The following is a 19,938-nucleotide window of genomic DNA, read 5'->3' on the forward strand; positions in this document are numbered from 1 at the left end:
CTGTGTCTTGTTTCTCATGTGATTTTTTCCTTCTCTATTAGTTATTTTCTTACTACAGGCTTTGTTCCTACCTATTTATGATATCCCATCATGTGGTCCAGCCACAAGAACTTTTCCGGTTAACCCTCCATGGTTTTTCCATACTGCTTGAGATGGCAAGCCAGAAAGAATCATTCATTTCCAGGCACCTCAAAAAATACTTTTATTAAGCCCAACACCGAGCAGAAAATTGATCAATCATGAGTGGGTTAAGAGAAATCCAAATTTCTGACCACCCCTGGTTTTAAAACAAAATACCACAACAACCATTCTGTGACAAAACATCAGGTAAGTTTAGTTAGGTTGGTAAGTACTGAGCATATACAATTAAGTATTGCAATGTATAAAATTTGCATATGATAATAACAGGCCTTCAACAATGAATGATCTTTATTTTGGTGTTAAGTGTAACCCCAGTTTATAACCGAAACAAGTAACATTGAATGTAATTTAACTACAAATATGAAATACGAATAAGCCATTAAGTATTCAATCATTTATTTTTCATAACTGTTAAATGAAAATACAGTAATAACATTTGTAAAACTAATAAAGTAATGGCAAGCTAGCACTGTTTGCTCAGATACACAGTACCTGATACAGATTTCAAGGAGTCTTATTCTTTGGTAACTTTTTAAGTTGCATATTAATAAAACATTATACACTTTACTCACAAATGTTTACCTTTAAGTAATTAATATTTATTATCAACTATTTTTATACAAATAAGACGAAATAGTACTTTAACTGGAGAGATTTTTTTTTTCTACACATGCAATATTGCTTTTCATTGTTTACAGAAAAAAAAGTACATTCTTACCTAAACTTGAACGTATTAACTTATTAGCACATTAAATTTTGAGCAAAAACGATAAATCATAGAGTGATTTAATGTACAACACCCAGATCTAAAAGTTAATTCTCCCTCTAACACTTAGAATTATTCATGCAAATGACAAAAGGGAAAACAAAGTAGAAATATACTGTCTTATTCAGGCTCTACAGTTTATCATAGTGTAAATGGGAAATAAAAGATCTATGTTCAAAAACCATAATTCTATGAGCAAAGATAATGACTACAAATGTGTCTGAAATGACTAGTTATTCTGACCTTTAACAATTTTTACTAGTAACCATTTAACATTTTTCCTGGCTGCTAATCATCTCAGCACTTTTCTGGTTTCCCAACTTTTAAAATTAGCACTAAGTATAATTATAACTAATTAATGATTAAAATGTTAATGAAAAGTCTAAAATAAAATAAAAATTTACTGAATATATTTACTGTAAATATTATCTTTCACAAACTTATTTAAATTTGGCAATAGAAAAATTATGAAAACTTGGAAGCAATGAAGTGTGTTTTTTCAAAACTATGTGAATATTCAACTTGCTGATATCCATCCTGTGGCTGAGAAACATTTAGCCTTGTTCTGCACTTCCCTGATTAACACTGTTGTTATTCTGAACCAATTATAAACCAACAGAAAAAGTTTCAATAACCATCTTGCTGAATACATATTTAATTTAAATTATGGTTTCTAGTTAAACCTGTTGTAAGTTTCCTGCTTACATAAACAGAACTGTTTCTAGTTTAACTTCTCATCAGTTTTCTAATTAACTCATTATGAAAATGTACTATAAAAAATTCTAGAAAAATTTTCTTTGCATCCTCTAAGTTATATTGTATCTCTTAGATGTAATTTCACAATAAACAGCTTTCAAGCTTTCTTTACACAGAAGTATTTTAATATTACAGGAAATCTAGACCTTTTTTCTATGAAAGAAATAGGTGAATTCATCTATTTCTTTCATGGAGAGAAGTCTTGGAATTGTCTTAATATTAACATAACTTCTCACCATTCAAGACAATGAAAAACTGAGGAAAATATGCTTAGCTGTGTTACAGAATCAAGGTTTCATCTTTGAGCACCTAACATAGGAAAAAATATTTGTGTTTGAAAACATCTTTGTTAATACACATATTTCAAAGTTATTGAAGAATATAATGTTGACAATGTTAATGACATACTGAATGAAACTTAACAAATTCCAGTAAAAATTAAAATAAATATAATGTAATCTAAGAACATAGTTGAAAATTTGTAAGAAATTAATGAACAATAATTTGAGCGTATACATATTACACCAGTTTTACAAACAACAAAAAAGTATCAAAATCTTTCAAGCTGCCTCAACAAAACCTTAGCCATTAAACTTCTGTAGCAATTTATCTCTGAAGGCAAAATACAAAAGCATGCAGTATAAATGTAGCTTACACCATGAAGTTATTAAGGAACTAGGTCATAAATAAACCAAATCATTTATCTTACAAGATAGTAGCAGAAAACCAGCAGCACATCAAAATCAAAATAATACTAGATTTCAACAATCCTAGAAAGCAGTAAAATAATACAATTAATTTAATTCTCATCAAAACAAACTTTAAGGAAAAAAAAGTTATTTTATTAATATAGAATGTAACAAAAACAAGAGCTTGATAACTAAACAACACCCAAGCTTGTAGTTAAATACACAGAATAAAAATACACATCTTTATTCACAAAACATAATACAAAATGTCAATCAATCCCACTCCCCAAAATCCTATATAATAGTGTTAACTACACAATACTGTGTATTTTAGCTAAATTAATGAAAAATTAAACAGCACATTTGGAATAAAATATTAGCACAAAAACTAATAAACTGGTTTCAACATTATCATGTGTCCTCATATGAAAGTGCTGAAACAAGTTTCCAAGTCTCTGTACCAATATCTTATTCCATAAGTTTAGTTTATTTTCTTTCCTTTACAATTTAATTTTCTGTTCCTTTAGAAAAAAAACAAAAAACAATTTTACAGAAAATAAGGTGATAAAACATTTGAAGAAAGCACAAACAGGTCAAAGGTCATGAGTTATCTCTGATTACAGTTAATCAGCAATTACTGAAATGAATCATATTTCAAAAATGTAAGCATTCTAAAACTAAACTAGCAAAATGGAAACGTTTGATACAGGTTAAAAAAAAATCAATGACTAGTTGGGTTGGAGGAAGTCTGAAGGCTCATTAGATCTCCCAAATCTCATAGAATACCCATCTAAATATAGTTAAGGTAATTGCCAAATATGAATCGGCTAACTAACACAGTGCAAGCATGATAAATATAATATCACTGAAACAACAATATAATTACTAATTATTGAATAAAACCATTATTTTTTATGCAAAATCACAGTACTTCTATAAACATTAACAAAAGAAATTCATGAATTATGATTAAACTACCAATTTGTAACAGGTAAAATTCATACATTGTAATCTTTCATTTGTAAGATGATTTAAGCCTAGAATAATATAATTTAACTTCACTGGATAGATCAGAAATTGAGAACACATTCCCTGGTCTAAATTAACATTTGTAATATTACTCCTTCTGGTCTAGTAATTATTCAAAATTGTAATCCTTCTAATCTATATCATGATTTCAAACAACACCTTTGTCATTTGTGGTTTCAAACTGTACTTTGCTAACTAAACTGACAATTCAAATTGCACTTCCTCTGATTTAAACCACATAATAAATAAATATTTTAAACAATTACAGTCAGCTATGTATATAGATCATAAATAATAAACAACCTGTATTGAGCATAGATACAATTTAATATACTGTTCTTACATTCCTACTTATAAAAACTAGAATGCACTGTTTCATCATTTGGGTACCCTGGTTGTCAACAATATTTTCAGTCATAATCCCAATAATATCTCACAATAATCAACCAGCTTAAGAGATTTAGTCCTAAATCCCCATACTAAGTTAAAAATACTAAATCTTTTTTATGATAAAAATGAATAATAAAACACTCAAATAGAATACAAGTTAGGGTGTGAATGCTTTTTGAAGATGAAACATGATTATAATCAATTATATTTCTCATAAAACGATAGTATTAGGCATACTAAAAATATAATTCGTTAAAAAAATAGATGTATTAAACTAGGTTTTATAATTACTGCCATTCTTTACACTTTTCACTGCCCATTATCAGTTGTATATCATGACAAACAGACTACTCTCAAGTTAGTTGAGGTTTAAAGATTTTGAATCATTTCTCAAATATATAAAACTGAAAAAAAAATTTTATCGTAATAAATCAGTATCAACAGTTTGTTCCTAATAAAGAAAGTGCTGGTTATAGGGTTTTATATTTTCGTCAACTTACATGTTTTTCTGATATCATGAATAAAATATCAAATATGCTAATCTGGAATTTTTTCCCCCGATATTATACATTCTATTTCAAAGTTTTGTTCAATATTGTTGAATATTAACATGGTCTATAGCTTATGCATTTATCTTAAGAGAATAAAAAAAACAAAGGATATTTTTCCAAAAACGACTTCACAAAAGCTGAATGGCTTCTGAATTCAACTTTAGTTGGAAGTTTACGAAGCATCTTTTCATATTCCTGTAGAGCATCAACACAACCAATCCCTGTAGCCTATAATAATTCATCACTTCATTCATTAGGAATTCATGTACAAGCTTGGATTATATATTAAATTTGTAAAGTAAAAAATGCTAAAACATGAAAAAATAAACAAAACTTCAAGAACAAGTCTTCCAATATTTTTACATTAAAATGGTTTTTTATATATTAAACTATAAGATTAGTTTGTTATTATTTAAAAAAGACTACATATTATTTTATCAAAATATGGTTTGCGCTAATATTTGATAACAATGAAGCAACTAAACAAAAACCTACTTTGTTGTCATGGTTACATGATCACCTACATTTAAATCTTAATTACTAATCATTTAGTACATTCCATCAATTTTTACTTTTACTAGTTATTAAGATAATAAAATGGAATAATAAATGAAAAAAGTGGGATATAAACAACACACACGAGGAAATGAAAGATAAAAAAAGGCTTCTACATTCAACTAACTAATGACATACTTGAGTAACTTAGCACAAAAGTAATCAAAATCTTGAAACACCTCTAGAAAAAACCTTAATTAGCTGAATAGTCCTAAACAAAGAACCTGTCTTTCTAACAAGGCTCAGGTTTGAATTTAAGCTTCTGCCATCATATATATAGTACTTTTCAGAACACACCTGAAGATGGCAGCAGATTAGCAGCCAAAATGTGAGGGAAAAATTAATAAGCACTTAGTGATTAAACAAATGAATAAAGTCAGTAATTATTTAGTAACTAGACTTACATGATTGTACAGACTACTAAAAAACTGATATGACCTTATCATAAGGACTTCATGAGTCAGTACAGCCTAGAGTTTTAAAGGATTCAAATTGACTAAACTGTAAGTTAACTAAAACAGATAACCATTTCTCTTCTTCCATAAATGCATACAATACATAGGATTAAGGTCATAATATCTTTCATTACCTCCCTTTGTCAAAATCGAAATGAGATAAAACTGCATTGCTACTAGATATGATAAAAAATATTTTCACAAAAACAAACATAAGAAATTACACAAAACAGCATATACCTAAAAATATATAACATACACCACTCTCTCTCTCAAAATGTGTGCAACTGAACAAAATTCATACCTGCACTAAGAAATTAAATTGTGATCTATTCTCAAAGCAGGAAGCCTCCTAATACTACAAACACGTAAATGCACAGTAATAAACTTAAATGAAAGACCACTAATGGAACCAGAAGAGACTGTATTATGTAAGGGACTAAACTTTGTTCTAACACACTTGGCCATTACAGGAAAATCAAGTATAACCTAACAACTAAAAAAGAAACACAATAAAAACAAATGTGAAGCATTTATTGTTAGAGTATAATCAAATTATTAACATAATCTACTGATAAAATAATAAATTGAATTAATATTCACTAATACTTAAATTACAGACTAATAAGAAAGTTGATCATGTGTAATAAGTATGAATATACATATCAAGAATGCACTTCAAAATTAATACAAAAATTTTCTGCTTAAACATTATGTTATACTTAACATTATAAATACAAGTTGCTTACTCAACCAAACACAAGAAGTGAATCTAGGAAGACAAAAGTAAACATTAACACAATTTTTCCTTTGGTTTTTGATAAATGATAAACAATATGAGTTAGTTACAGCCGTATTTATTTACATAACATAGATATAGAGGATAAGAGTAGGAGATTGAAAACAAGCAGTTCTTTAATTCAAGGATAGCTAGTTAGACCTGTAATACTGAAACACATATACATATGAAGTTCTCAGTTAAATACAATATGTTATGGGAAGCCTGAAAAAAAAACCAAAACCAGAACAATAACTGTGCTTTCCACATTCCATGTGCATAAACAATTACTATGACATTAATTTGAGAAACTTTAACATAGAATTTTCTGACTATAAAAGGACAGATCCTCTTATCAACCCATGTTTTAATTCTATACACTTCCTGGTGAAAACAAGAAAACCAACAAAATTCAGAATTCAGGTGCACAACAGACATGTGAAGTTGATCTACCTGCAACAGCTTTTCATGACAGAAAAGAAGACCATGCAATAAAATGGATCAATACTAGAAAAAACACACATGTAAGAAAATAAATAAAAAAGTTTTCACATCCAATAAACTGCTAATATACTCAGCCAACCTAATTATCATATATTTTTGTTTTATAATATCATTTAATGACAAAGTATGACAAGAAAACCAAAACTACATATTCACAATTTCTCAAGTTACTTAAGTAAGCACTTTTTTCTCAGACCATTTGCAATGATACCATACAAGAATTTACATCGAAACCATATATCTGCAATTCAACACTGAAACTTGTTTAATGTTTTCGTTCCACATCTCAAATTACAAAACATATCTTTTTTAAGTTGATGCAATCAAAAAAAATATGATCATGGCCCTTTTGAACTAAATACCCACAGTAAGACATATTTAAGTAAACAAAAGGAAAACTGGTCTTTTCTTCTTCAGCATGATATAGGGTAAACTTTGCTCTTGAAATATGATTTCTCAGGGCATTTTTTGACTGCAAGTTGGTTTTAAGAATAACATCTTTAAGGCAGCTATGCTATATCAACCAGCTTAGTTTATACAAAACTTTTAAAGACTTGAAACTGTTTGACTTAAATTTATACATTTACATAAAGGATGTATGTGACTGATGTAACTGCATGTGTGTGTTCCTTCACCAGTTTCTCCTTCTATCAAAATATATAACCAACATGTTGCCCAAGAATATATCTTCTTACTTAATTCATTGCAGAACTAGAACTTTATAGTGAAGGTATTTTTCAAAATTAATTGTCACTGCTACAAATACAGGTTATGCACTTTTTCCAACAAGTAATTTCCTCATTAACACACTTCAACAATTATATCTCTTGAAATAAAATTTTAATAAAACAGTATTTTAAAAACAATACTCAACAACAATGATAATAAATGACTTAATATTACTGAATCTTGCTGATTTAAAACAAGAACTTTCTTCTCAGCCAAGCAAAATGGGATGTCTTCAAGAATTTAAGAATTATATAATGATGAAAACAGTGAATATTAGTTATCTAATTTTTCTAAATAAACAAATTATTTATAAGTGTTGACCCATGTATGTCTTTCTAAATCATTTAGTCATTATTTTGTTGTCTGGTTTTCATTACAAACCTGTCTTTCCTGTCATACACAGATAAAACTCTTGTATTGTGAATATAAACAGACTACTGTCTTTCTTTGTCCATGGTTGTACATACTCTAGTGGTTAGCTTGCCTGGTTGGAGATCTGAAAGACCAAGGTTTGAAATGCAATATGCACTGAACATGTTCTGCACTTCAAGCTGTGTAAGAGTTATAATTTGTGACATTCAGTCTTACTATTAAGTTAATAATAGATACACTTTAGGAAGCAAGTGTTGCTGACTGAGTGCTCTCTCACTGGTTAGCAGTTCTTAATAAGGAGTGGCTAAGTTTGAACTTTAATAACCTGGTTATTTCACCCACATGCTGTATAGTGTTATTCAAATTGAATATTCTAGTGCCTTAATTGTCCAGTTCAGTTGATGTGATCTGAGACTGAACAAAAGGCTTCATGGGTAGTGACAGGTGGCTGACACAAGAATGATCTGAACTTTATTTTCACAAACCTTTACTTAGAAATCTACAAGGAAAAAAACATCTGTACCATGTTATACTCTAGCACATAGAAATTTTAATGCTGATTTTTTTCAACATTTTATTCTTTGAACTTTAGTGAAGGTAGAAATAATAACATGGCTTTCTAAATCAATTATTTTATATTTACAACTAAAACATTTCTACTTTTATTATATAAAAACAAAAATATACGACTAAATATTACAGAAATATATATAGTTGAGGAGATGCTATATTAAAATTTTATATTTTAGTTTGTTTGTTTAGCACAAAGCTACACAATGGACTATCTGTGCTGTGCCCACCATTGTTATTAAAACCAAGTTTTTAGTGTTATAAGCCTTCAGACTTACTACTGCACCACTGGGGACTATTATATTTTAGATATATAAGGCTCAATAGCATGTAGCTCCACAGTCCAACTGCTTTTTTAACACAAATATTAAGAATAGAAATCAATTAATTTTTAAAGACAATGTCAGAGCATTAGCAAACCATTGTGAAATAGGTTTTAAGTTTTGAACATGCACTTACAAGTTCTAATACTATTACAAATTCCTGTAGTATAATGTTGCTATTTATATTTCAAATTATTACATACTTGGAAAATTCACTGCTAATTTCACCATTCATGACTTAGTATAGAATATATCTATCTATTTATATATATGTATGTGTAGGTAATTTTTCTAAATTCTCATGCATGTGTTCTGCTCACAGTTGCAAAAAATCTTGTAAACCAGATGTGTGAAGGCCTTAAACTTGCACTAATCCTCTACCTTATAGGTCACATACAACAATGCTCATTCCACCGTACTAATATTTGCTTAGTCTTACTTTTGTCATGCCTACCTGGGGTTGGCTCATATACATTCCATTGGATTGTTAAGTAGATACTCTATAGATTGTGACATACTGCACTATGACCTTCGTCTGAATTAAAAGTGAGGTATCTAATTAAGATTCTGTATCTCTTTCATCTGGTATAGATGTATTTTGATCCTGCTGTTTATCCTGGCAGCCAGTAATGATGTACAAAGAACTAAGATACCAGGTTGAAACTTTATGTGTATAAAAGTCTTGTTTTTTTCTTTGCTGTTTGTATTCAAAGTTATCCTCTCTATGACATTTTCAGAAACTGTGTTTCACAGATACTTGGTACATTTCTGCCAGTTATCTGTGTACCTGAGTGCCATGTAAGTAAAATGAATACAGTGTTTAATGCATGTATTTTACATACACAATTAAAACAAAAAGACAGTGTGTGTAACAACAACTGTAAGTTCTATAGCCTACAGTTTTACACAACTGCATAAATTCTATGCATGGGATGCATGATTTTTTATCTTTAATAATCAATAAGCATTATCATAATTTGCACAAATAAATATCACAAACTGAACCTTGAATTTAATAAATATTCTTATCAGCTTTATTCACAAATTCATATAAGAGTATTCACAATTTTTACCATATAAATGGAACTACTTCCAACACATAATGAGAATAAACAATTATGTTTCAAAGACTGACATTTATTTAACAAAATAAAGTATCACAACTACATATTTCAAGTATTCATTTTGTTTGAATGTGTAATAGATCTGTGTCAGTTTACATCATGAAACTAACACTCATTTTAACAGTAAATTATTTCACTTTCTAGTTATCAAACTCAGAAACTTTATTAGGGTTATATATATGACCAATCAAAACTTCCTCTCATTGTATATCAATATTTTATGCCTGTTGTTTAAGGCCCTGAAACTTTAATGGGAACAAATATATTTTTGTATACATCGAGGGAGATTATATAAGTTACATATTCATTTAACACATGTTCTGAACAAAATATGTCAAGCATGTTTTATTTTATTTGTCTTTTTAACCATGTGTGTCCATTTCACATGTGCAGTGCAAAGAAACTGAGCTATTAACACTCCAGTTTACAGCTAACAGTTAAATGATAAAATAACTTAAAAAATATTTTCTCCAAATTCATGGAAGTGTATATAGTATCATTCTTAGATGCTTGCCATAAGTTTACTGAATAGGTAAAATTTCATTTCATACAAGAAAGTTATCTTCCTCAGATGTGTGACAAAACAAGAAACCCAATACTCTGAAGAAAGATCTACTTTATAAAAGCAACCACAATATTAGGGTTTCTCATTTCGTTTGTGATTCAGAAAGAATCTCACTCTTAGGTTACTCTAAAAAAGAATATGAAAATTAAACACTGTAACAATCAAGACAATTAAACATTATATTTAATTAATTTTACATTAGTTCTAACAAAGCAGACAAGGCAGACACTGCTAATAGATTCATCATTTAATAAGCCATAAGTGCAATCAATAACTACCTATAGATAACTGCTTCCAAGAAAACATTTAAGTTATATATTATATACAAAAATAAAACAAAAAACTCAAAATGGATAAAGCCAAAGCTATAACTCTTATTACTGTTCATTCAAATGTTAATAAATTGTTAGCATAAACTTGAAGCTTCTCTTAAAATCTTTACTAAATCCCTTGAAGAAATTCAAAACATACATCTAGTCTTACCAACTATAACACAAGAAATTTCAAATAGCTTGTTTTAACAATGACCACAAATCAGCTGTCCTAGAAAAGTAAACATAAAATATAAATATTTTCATAAATGAAGTAATTTTGCATGTAAATTTAGACAGGCATTGAAATTATTACTTGGTGAAGAATACACTGTATGCTAAAAATGAACATAGTATCGGGTGTTTAACTGTAATGGCTGACCTTCATTTCTATATAATATTGTAAAATTTTACCAATAACAACATTTAGTCTAAGATCATTTATATGAAATAAAGATTAAACAACTAAACCCAATTTAACTATTACTTGTGATCAAGTCACTTTCCTTAAATAATGCTTTTCACTGGATTTAAAACCTTACATGCAAAGTAATGTCTGGGGACAATATTTCTTGTTATATGATTCAAATGGACTAGTTGACAGTAACATCACAAATACACCACATGGTTAGATTAATAGTCTTGGCTACCATAGTCAAGACCATTCTGTAATTGGCTGATTAAAAGTATCGTGAGAAAAATCTTTGCAGCCAAACAGGGAGAAAAAAGCTATCCAGCAGCATCTGTCAACATAAGGGTTTTATGCAGCTATTTGAACAGGATCCATTGCCACTATTATAATGTCTCAAATGTTGGACTAATCATTCATGACCCAGCAGCTTAACCACTAGGCTATGTCTGGTCCTACACTTGACACAAGTTGCTCAGTCTCATTTATGTTGAATGAACAGATATTTATTATTCAACTCTGCTCAATAAATACATAAAGATATGTTTGTTCAAGTTAAGGTATCTGGGATTCATACTTCAGACAACGCTGATAAGGATATATTTTTTTTTGACTTTGATGCTCTCACAATTATATACTACGTATGTGAAATTAAAACATTTCTTGATTGAATAAAATTACTTAACTCCATACATGCACAAGTTGCTGACATCAGACAATGAAAAGTGAAATAATTTATTGTTCAAAAGAACTACGTAAGTTTCATGAAATAAACTGACATACTACAAGTTCTACCTAAGTAAATACTCAAAAGATGTTGATTTGGCACTGTGAAAAATACCTGGCTATTTATTTAAGGTTATTTATTAGAAGAATACAATAACCACTTTACATAGTAAAAATTGTGAAGGAAACATTATATGAAATTATGAATCCAATAAACAAGAATGACAAATTAAAAGCCCAACTCTTGGTATGTATTTCTGCAAATTAGATAATACTTGATGATTATAAAACAAGTCTTGCACTAATTTCTTGAATTTTATGAAATATTTAAAACAATGGAATAAAATTATGTACAAAGAGATTACCAAGTGTCCTGTTTACACCCACTATCATCTTGCTTTAATCATAATATAAAATTTAAGGAAAACAAGGGGCCTGTTGGTCCATACAAGCTGTCCAATCCACTAAACTGATTAATTAAAAAACACACACACACACACACACAAAGCCAGCTCTTATCATACCTGAAGGCAACCCATTCACAAACCAACTACCCTGTTAGAAAAATAAAGTTGTATTAGTTGAAGATGACTCCTACCCTACCAAAATTTATATTTATGTCCTCCCTAGTCATACCCCTCATACCATTAATTACAAAAAAGAAGATACATTATTCCATTGACAATCTTAAACTTCTCAATCAGATCCCTCTAATTCTTTTTTTAATAGAAAAACAATTTCACAGATCTTAACCTGTCCTTGTATTACAATCTTTCCATTCTAATATTAATAACCCTCGTGTGAATTCTTTCCAACAATCAAACATACTTTCTAAGCTTAACATGTGTTTTTCAAAAAAATTCAAAATTAACACTAGTTTAAAAAAGCTAGTGTTGGACATATGTTGTACAATAGAGGTTTGATTTTTTTTATATATATATCAGTTTTCATTTATCTAATTGGATGCTGCAAATTAAACTTTAGGCTTAATACTTAGGTCTAAATCAATTTCTCAGTATATTACAGCCTAGTAATAGTAAAGTGATGATTATAAGCTAACATTAGTATCAACAAAATACTAATTCTAAGAATTCAAAGAAGAAAAAATTATTGCATCACCCAATTTTCTTCATATTTTTCTTGGTTCCTGTAACTTATGAGATTGTGCACTGTGGAAGTGTCAGAACTAGTGTAAAACATTGTATGGTGTAAGCTGAATCATATTTCAGTCATCCAAACACATACATGCATTTTTATTAACAAACTAGATGTAACAAATGTATTACAGCTGAGGACAAGAAATACTTCACAAATATGAAAATGTTCTCCGAGTGTGAAAGCATAAATTTAAAGGTAACACCACTAATGTAACTTATAAAAAAGTGGTCACAGAGTCCATATCTTGTTTTAATATTTAGTTGTCCTCCCTCTGGCCTTGATAACTGTTTGACATTGCCATGGCACAGAATGCATGAGGGATTGAATGTAGGCAGGGGTGAGTTCATGGTACCACATGTTGTTCCAAGGTGTTTCTTGGTTTCTCCTCTTGCACTTTGTTACCCATTACCTTCCAGAAGTTTTCGAAAGGGTTGAGATCTGGGCTGTTGCCTGTCCAGCATAGTGTCTTGATCTTCTCCCTTCGAAGATAGCTACAAAATCAAATCTAAAATGTCTTTTCAATACACACAGAGTGAAATTTCTTTTTTAATTCATATCTACTGTATAGAATGCATAAATATTACTAACTTTTTTAGCCCTGTGGCATGGAACAGTCATCTTGGAATGTGCACTGGTCAGCTCCACTAAACTGATCCTGAATTGTTGGCTTTAACCAAGACTCGAGGATCTTGATGAACTTGTCGACACTGACAGTGCCTTTCACAAAAAGCAGGAATCCCACACCCTTGCCAGAATTGCATCCCCATATCACCTGATCCTGCAGATACTTCACAGTTACACCAACAAAGAAACTCCTCCTCAATTACAAGATGAGGCTCACCTGAACCAAAGGGCATGCTGACTGGACTGAAGTAATGTGGAGCAAAGTGATCTTTTCAGACAAAGTTCAACCTGTACAGGTCTGATGGGAAGCACTTTGTATGATTTCAATGTGGAGGAGAGTTTCATTCAGTGTGTTTAAACCATCGTGGGAGACTAGCTGAACACACACACACATTGTAGCAGATAGGCTTCTAAACCAACTCTCAGTAAGAACCTCTATCTCATGATCAAAAAACAGTTAATGCAGCCTATAAGGTTGCTTATGTAATAATTATATAGTATTAAATCATCCATGAAGCACATTTGCACCTACATGCATTAGGGCCTCAAAACAGATGATAATTCCACCAATGTACATACAATTAAAACCTATTAAAATTTAAACAAATAATATACCAACCAGACTAAATATGCCATGTTATTCCTAGTATTGGTACTACAACTAGGTTACTAATAAATCTAAGATACCTAACAATAACAGTAACACTCAGTCTAACTTACTTTTTGTTAATTTTTTACTTTATAACTAATGTAATTATTACTTATTGGAAAGAGAAGGGCAAAGTTAATAACATAAGATAATCTTCAACTTAGAATCTATGTAAATGAAATCCAGTTGAGTAACTCAGCAACAGCTTTTAAAAGTTAAGTACATTATTTATGTCATATTTTTCAGGCTAAGCCTAAATCATATTATAATTTACTTATAGTATTACTGCTATTATTAGTGTATTACCTGATGTTTCTAACAGTATGAAAACTCAGTGACAGCAGGATGAACATGATTATCACATAATATCTTTACCTTGAAAAACAAGTCAGTTTTATCAGCATGTAGTTTTTATTTAACTACTACTAGAACTAATGTTAGCATCTTGCAAATACTGACAACAGTATCAAAGTAAGTTTGTATTTTTTGACATATGCATGTAGATTACAGGAACTAAACACATGTTCATCCTACATGCATAAAAGATAGTGTACACAGAAAAGCTTCATACAGCTAATAACTGCCTGTAGTTTAGCTGCATTTAATTTCAAAAGAAAATATTTAAATACATTCTCAGTCTTTACTCTCTGTGCCACCTGATGGTGCATGCTCTAAATTCTCCTTTATATATTTTTATCTTCCTATTTACGGGTTTCAAAGTGTCCATCAACTAGATACACAAACTACAAATACTGACAGGCCAAAATAAAAAATATCCCACCTTTTGTATTAACCGAGACGTCAATAAATTTATAGCACCTATTACAGAAGGCACACCAAACTCTTCATGGTTTGAAATCACTTGTTTACTCATGCCTACTTGTCAATGATACATATTTATAACTAACAGATTCTGATGATTGTATTTTTCTAGTGAAAACAACTACTTTGGAAGTAGATCTTGATAAGTGTGGACTAAAGTCAGTGCTCTGAAGAATAATAGAATTTTGTTTAACATATTTATAGCTTAGTTATAAAGCCAGATAAATTATAGTAGTTTTGGACATCCTATTATAGTGCCCAATATATTTTTTTTGGATGTTCTAAAATGCATATTTGAAAACTACACAAATTTTGGACAAAAAACGTTAGAAAAAGAAGGCTTAAAAAACAGACACCTTTGGGAAAATGCACATAGAGCTAAGATAAGAGCTAAATTTCTTTTTGTTATGCATACATTTATCCTATATATATATATATATCTAAGAAAAGTAACTAAAATTTAAAATATCAGGTTATAAAACAAAACTTAATTTAAAACACCAAGAAGTGCGTGATATACCCTAAACTCTCTGCACTCTTACTAGATGATTTATTACTTGTCACATTAGTTATACACAGTTCAAAGAGCAATGGAACAACAGAATTAAATGAAAGTAGATGTGAAATTGTTAGGAACATGAAACTTAGTAAGACAAATAAATGTAATTGTCTGTTACAATCTTCAGTCATTTTAGGTTCTGGTGCATATAATAAAGGCAGCTTTATAAACCACTTCACACTTCATAATAAGAGCTGAACATTATTCTCATTGTAAGAAAATTATACAAAATCAAATATATGACTAAATGACATGTAGAAACATACATAGCTTAACATTAAAAATAGTTTGCCACTGAAATTAAATGTTTATTTAAAGCAATCATAAACCTGTAATAAAGTTTTCTTAATAATGGAATTTTTCTTGCCTCAATAACATCATGAGATGTATTAGCATTTTTAGCAATTGTTTTTAGAAATATAAATTATTATAATTCTATATCAAGCAGTATAATTACAAAAATATGCTGACAGAAAAATTCATAATGTAAAAAGCAGATACAAATTAATTTCAAAAATCATTTGTAGTAAAAAATTCTAAGTTGCATTGAACTGCCTGAAAAGCTTTAAACATTCTTGGCAATATGTTCATTACAGATTGCACCAGAAAGATGGTTAAACTAATACCCTTGTTTAACATGTAGTTATGTCACATATATCATTTAATTAGATGTATCTTCAAAATACATGTACATTGCCCAGAGTATTAAGTCTACCATGGAAATTCCTACAAATTGTGGTCAAGATAAGAAGAAGAAGAAAAAAGTGCTCCTTTTATTTTATCAACTTCATCCTTAACATAGGTGCTGTTTACTTCAAAAAGAATTATAACCATTTGGAAGTACTTAAATACTTTATTATAATTAGAAAATAAAACTTGCATGGCTAAGGAATCGTCCTCTTGGCTTTAGCACTTGAAGAGCCATTGTCACAATTTTCTTTACAAACTTCCATAACTCTCCTGCAACATTAAATTTAATATTTTTGTTAACATGGTCTGCTTCTGCAGCAAGAAAGTTAATTAGCACAATGCACTACCATTTATTGTCAAAACTAGAAATTCTAAAAGAGAGTTTAGTTTTTAGATTTTTTTAAAGCAAGTGTTCAACCTTTGTGTAATATTAAATGATATAATGTGGAGTACACAATATATTGAAGAAAGTCTTCAATGTTCTCCATGGAAGTGGACAAAAAAACTTACAAAGCAGATCCTTTTCACAAAACAAAACTGGTCTCCATACCCACATCATAAGGCTTTCAGAAGCAACACCTTCAACTCAAAAAAGTCTTTCATTAAAGCTGACTATCTGCTAGGAGAATTAACAAGACAATAAAGAAGGATCTGAAGTTGATGAAAGCTCGTAAGTGAAAAGTTCATAAGACTTTTAGTCACACTTCAAAATCAACAGCATTTTTATGAGGAAGATGGCTGAAGAAACTGGAATCTCATTAACCCCAAAAGACCAAATAACTGTCAAGTCTCCCAATGTAATCCAACACTTCCGTGCCTTGGGTTTGTTGGAACAGTTTAGAAAGCTGATGACAGTGAATAATTTGTGGAAGGTTTTACAAGATGTATGTTTTAAAACTAACTTCATGATCCTTCACAGAAGTTTGCTATAACATAAATTTCAATGTAATCATGGCCATCAGATAAAGTATAACAGATGGTGGATGATGTATATGTAATTGTCAAAATAGCACAGATTGGTTTGTTTTGAATTTCGCACAAAGTTACACAAGGGTTACCTGCACTAGCTGTCCCTAATTTAACAGTAATAGGCTAGAGGGAATGCAGCTAGTCAACATTACCCACTCTTGGACTACTCTTTTACCAACTAATAGTGGGATTGACCATCACATTATTGCACCCCCCATGGCTGAAAGGGCTCATATGCTCAGTTACATTAATTCAAACTCGCAAGGTGAGCTCCCTAGCTACTAAGCCATGCCAGGCCTTAGAATAGCACAGAACCAGGAACATTGTTATTATGAAGTGTGTTTCACCTCAATAAATTTATTTCTTTTTCTGTAATGCAACTTGTAATATCCCTCAGGGATGAGAAGAAAAGCATTTTGACTCTAAGCAATAACTTCAGTCACAGAATTTTGAAATATGATTGTCTATATGCAAACGCTAGTGATGCACATTTAAAAAAAACAACCATTTATTATCAGGTTATTCACTTAATAAACTGAGTATGAAAAAAAATCAATCAGACTTTGAATAGAAATAAAAATAACTTCATTCATTCTGTAAAATTATGTAAACTCAGTTACTGCAAAAGGTCAAATGTTTTATGCAAGTTTTTAATATATACCTGTAAATAAAAGACGCAGAGTATCTTTTTTACTTCTTAAATTAAAAAAACATTCAGGAAATTATTTTTGAGCAACATCAACATTTCCATATTTAACTCTCTTACTATGAGCTTGGTCAATTTGACCTAAATCTAGACCACAAACTGATTTTTAGAGTTTACATACTATAACTTTTTACACGAAATTAACAATATTTTGCAAGCTTTCAGTAAGCAAAACAAGTCTTCTATAGACAAAAAATAATAATTTTTAATGAAATATTTTTACTAAACTTTCTTCATGAATAAATGGAGTCAAAGTGTTGACTGCTCCAAGTGCTAAGTGATTTTCATGTTAAGGTTAAAAATATTTTTCATCATCTGAAAATTGTCAAATTTCATTTTTGTGATCTCTAAAACCTCCTAAATAAATTTCAAACATTTGTTTCAACAACACTTTATATTTTATCTGTTACTTTAAATTCAGGTAAGCTCCTTTATGTGTTTCTCGTTGGAATAAAGTTTGAACTGAAAACAAAATAGACAATTCTCTGAACATACAATAATGTAATATAATACATCGTTTTATTGATTATAAATAATATAGTATTAACCCTCTCACCATGGGTATCCTTTAATGCTCATGACACAAGGTTTTAGTGTCTTACATTCAAAATTATATTAAATTACTTTTTGTTTATGTTATAGCAATTAGTATAGCATAAAATCTTAACTAATAATCCATATTTTAATAGTATATGAGTTTTAAGTTCTTAATTTTATAAGACAATATTTTTTAAAAATCCTGAATTTCCCCTAGTGTGACACACGACACATTTTCTCTAGGTATTTTCTCATCTCTATTTTATCCAAACCCTCCCTCAGAAACTATAAAAATAAATATAAATTACTCACTGTAAAATTGTCATTGCTCAGACAAACCATAATTTTTATAGCCTTCAATTTTGTTTGGTTACAGAGCCATCAAACAGAAAATCAGGTCCCTCCTGCCACTACCATCTGTTACATCCTCTCTTTTAGGATTTAATAGTTCTCTCTTACATTCAATTATATATTATCTACAACCAATAGAAAGCCAAGGTTTTCATCTATCAAATGACGTATTATGTTCTGAACAGAGAAGTGTCAATTTCACTTCTAATATAACTTTGGTTCCATGGGAATGGCTAGCTTGGATGGATTTGTAATGGCTCTTTTTGCATAGTTAGAAAGCCAGAAAAATTGTGATTGTTATAGGAAATCATTTGCTTTTTCCATGTTATTAGTCTATGTTCAGCTGCCATTAGTATAAAAAAAACAGGGTTAAGTGTCATCAATAGTCGATGGCAAAAAAAAAAGAATACTCAGCTAAGTACTTTATTTCTTGTTTTTCATGTTTATTCTTTATTTATTATTATAAATGTAACTAAAAATGTAAAAATAGAGATCTCTTTTGATTAGTTAAGGTTAGGTTAAGTAGAATAAACAATATCAATAATAATAATATAATAAAAATATTTCACGAGGCACGCACATGAGCAGCTCAGAGTAGTAATTTGATAATGTAACGTGAGATGCACATTCCCCAGGTGATTTACAACTTATAATGGCACAAATAGTAGTTAGACAGTTCAAAGGGCAATAAAACAATAAAATTTAATTATAAATAGATGTATACTGTTACAAGTTTAAAGCTACTTAGGATAAACAAATGTAGTTTCAAGCTACATTTGAAGTCATTCTAGAAAGAAAAGGAGGGCAATTTAGATTTATTTAGATTTTTTTTTTGGTGGTTATGAGGTCAGTCAAATTGACCAATCCCATATAGACATAGGGTAAAGAATATAACAAATAAAATTTGAGATTTTTGAGATGAAGAAAAGTATTTTTTATCTTTACATGAAAATCAGTTTGCACACAGACTATTTCAAACAAATGCTTGATATATTCAAGGACAAATTTTTTTTTAATTTATTAAAAATACTTCACTAAAAAATATGATTTTTTGTATGTGAAAGGCTTATAATGTTTACTGAAAGACTGCCAAATTTTGTAGAAGATATACACTCTATATCAAAAGTTAG

At 29.6% G+C, this 19,938-nt stretch overlaps 1 protein-coding gene across 6 annotated transcripts in view; it reads right to left on the reverse strand.

The window, feature by feature from the left end:
- Positions 1 to 520: 520 nt before the first annotated feature.
- LOC106469879 (spermine synthase-like) overlaps positions 521 to 19,938 on the reverse strand; it is a 112,121-nt gene continuing 92,703 nt past the window's right edge. For 4 of the 6 annotated variants that reach the window (XM_013930392.2, XM_013930393.2, XM_013930398.2 and 1 more), the window contains exons 10-12: positions 16,436 to 16,515; positions 4,435 to 4,550; positions 521 to 3,142 (exon numbers count right to left, since the gene is read on the reverse strand). In XM_013930392.2, the coding sequence (XP_013785846.1) occupies positions 3,112 to 3,142; positions 4,435 to 4,550; positions 16,436 to 16,515 (227 nt within the window). In that variant the 3' untranslated portion in view covers positions 521 to 3,111. Of the gene's footprint in view, positions 3,143 to 4,434; positions 4,551 to 12,333; positions 13,393 to 16,435; positions 16,516 to 19,938 lie in introns of those variants that run through there. The other 2 variants (XR_002612937.1, XM_022398457.1) reach the window with 2 other exon arrangements.

The sequence above is a fragment of the Limulus polyphemus genome, unplaced genomic scaffold (genome assembly GCF_000517525.1).
Source record: "Limulus polyphemus unplaced genomic scaffold, Limulus_polyphemus-2.1.2 Scaffold3702, whole genome shotgun sequence".
Classification (NCBI taxonomy): Eukaryota; Metazoa; Arthropoda; class Merostomata; order Xiphosura; family Limulidae; genus Limulus; species Limulus polyphemus.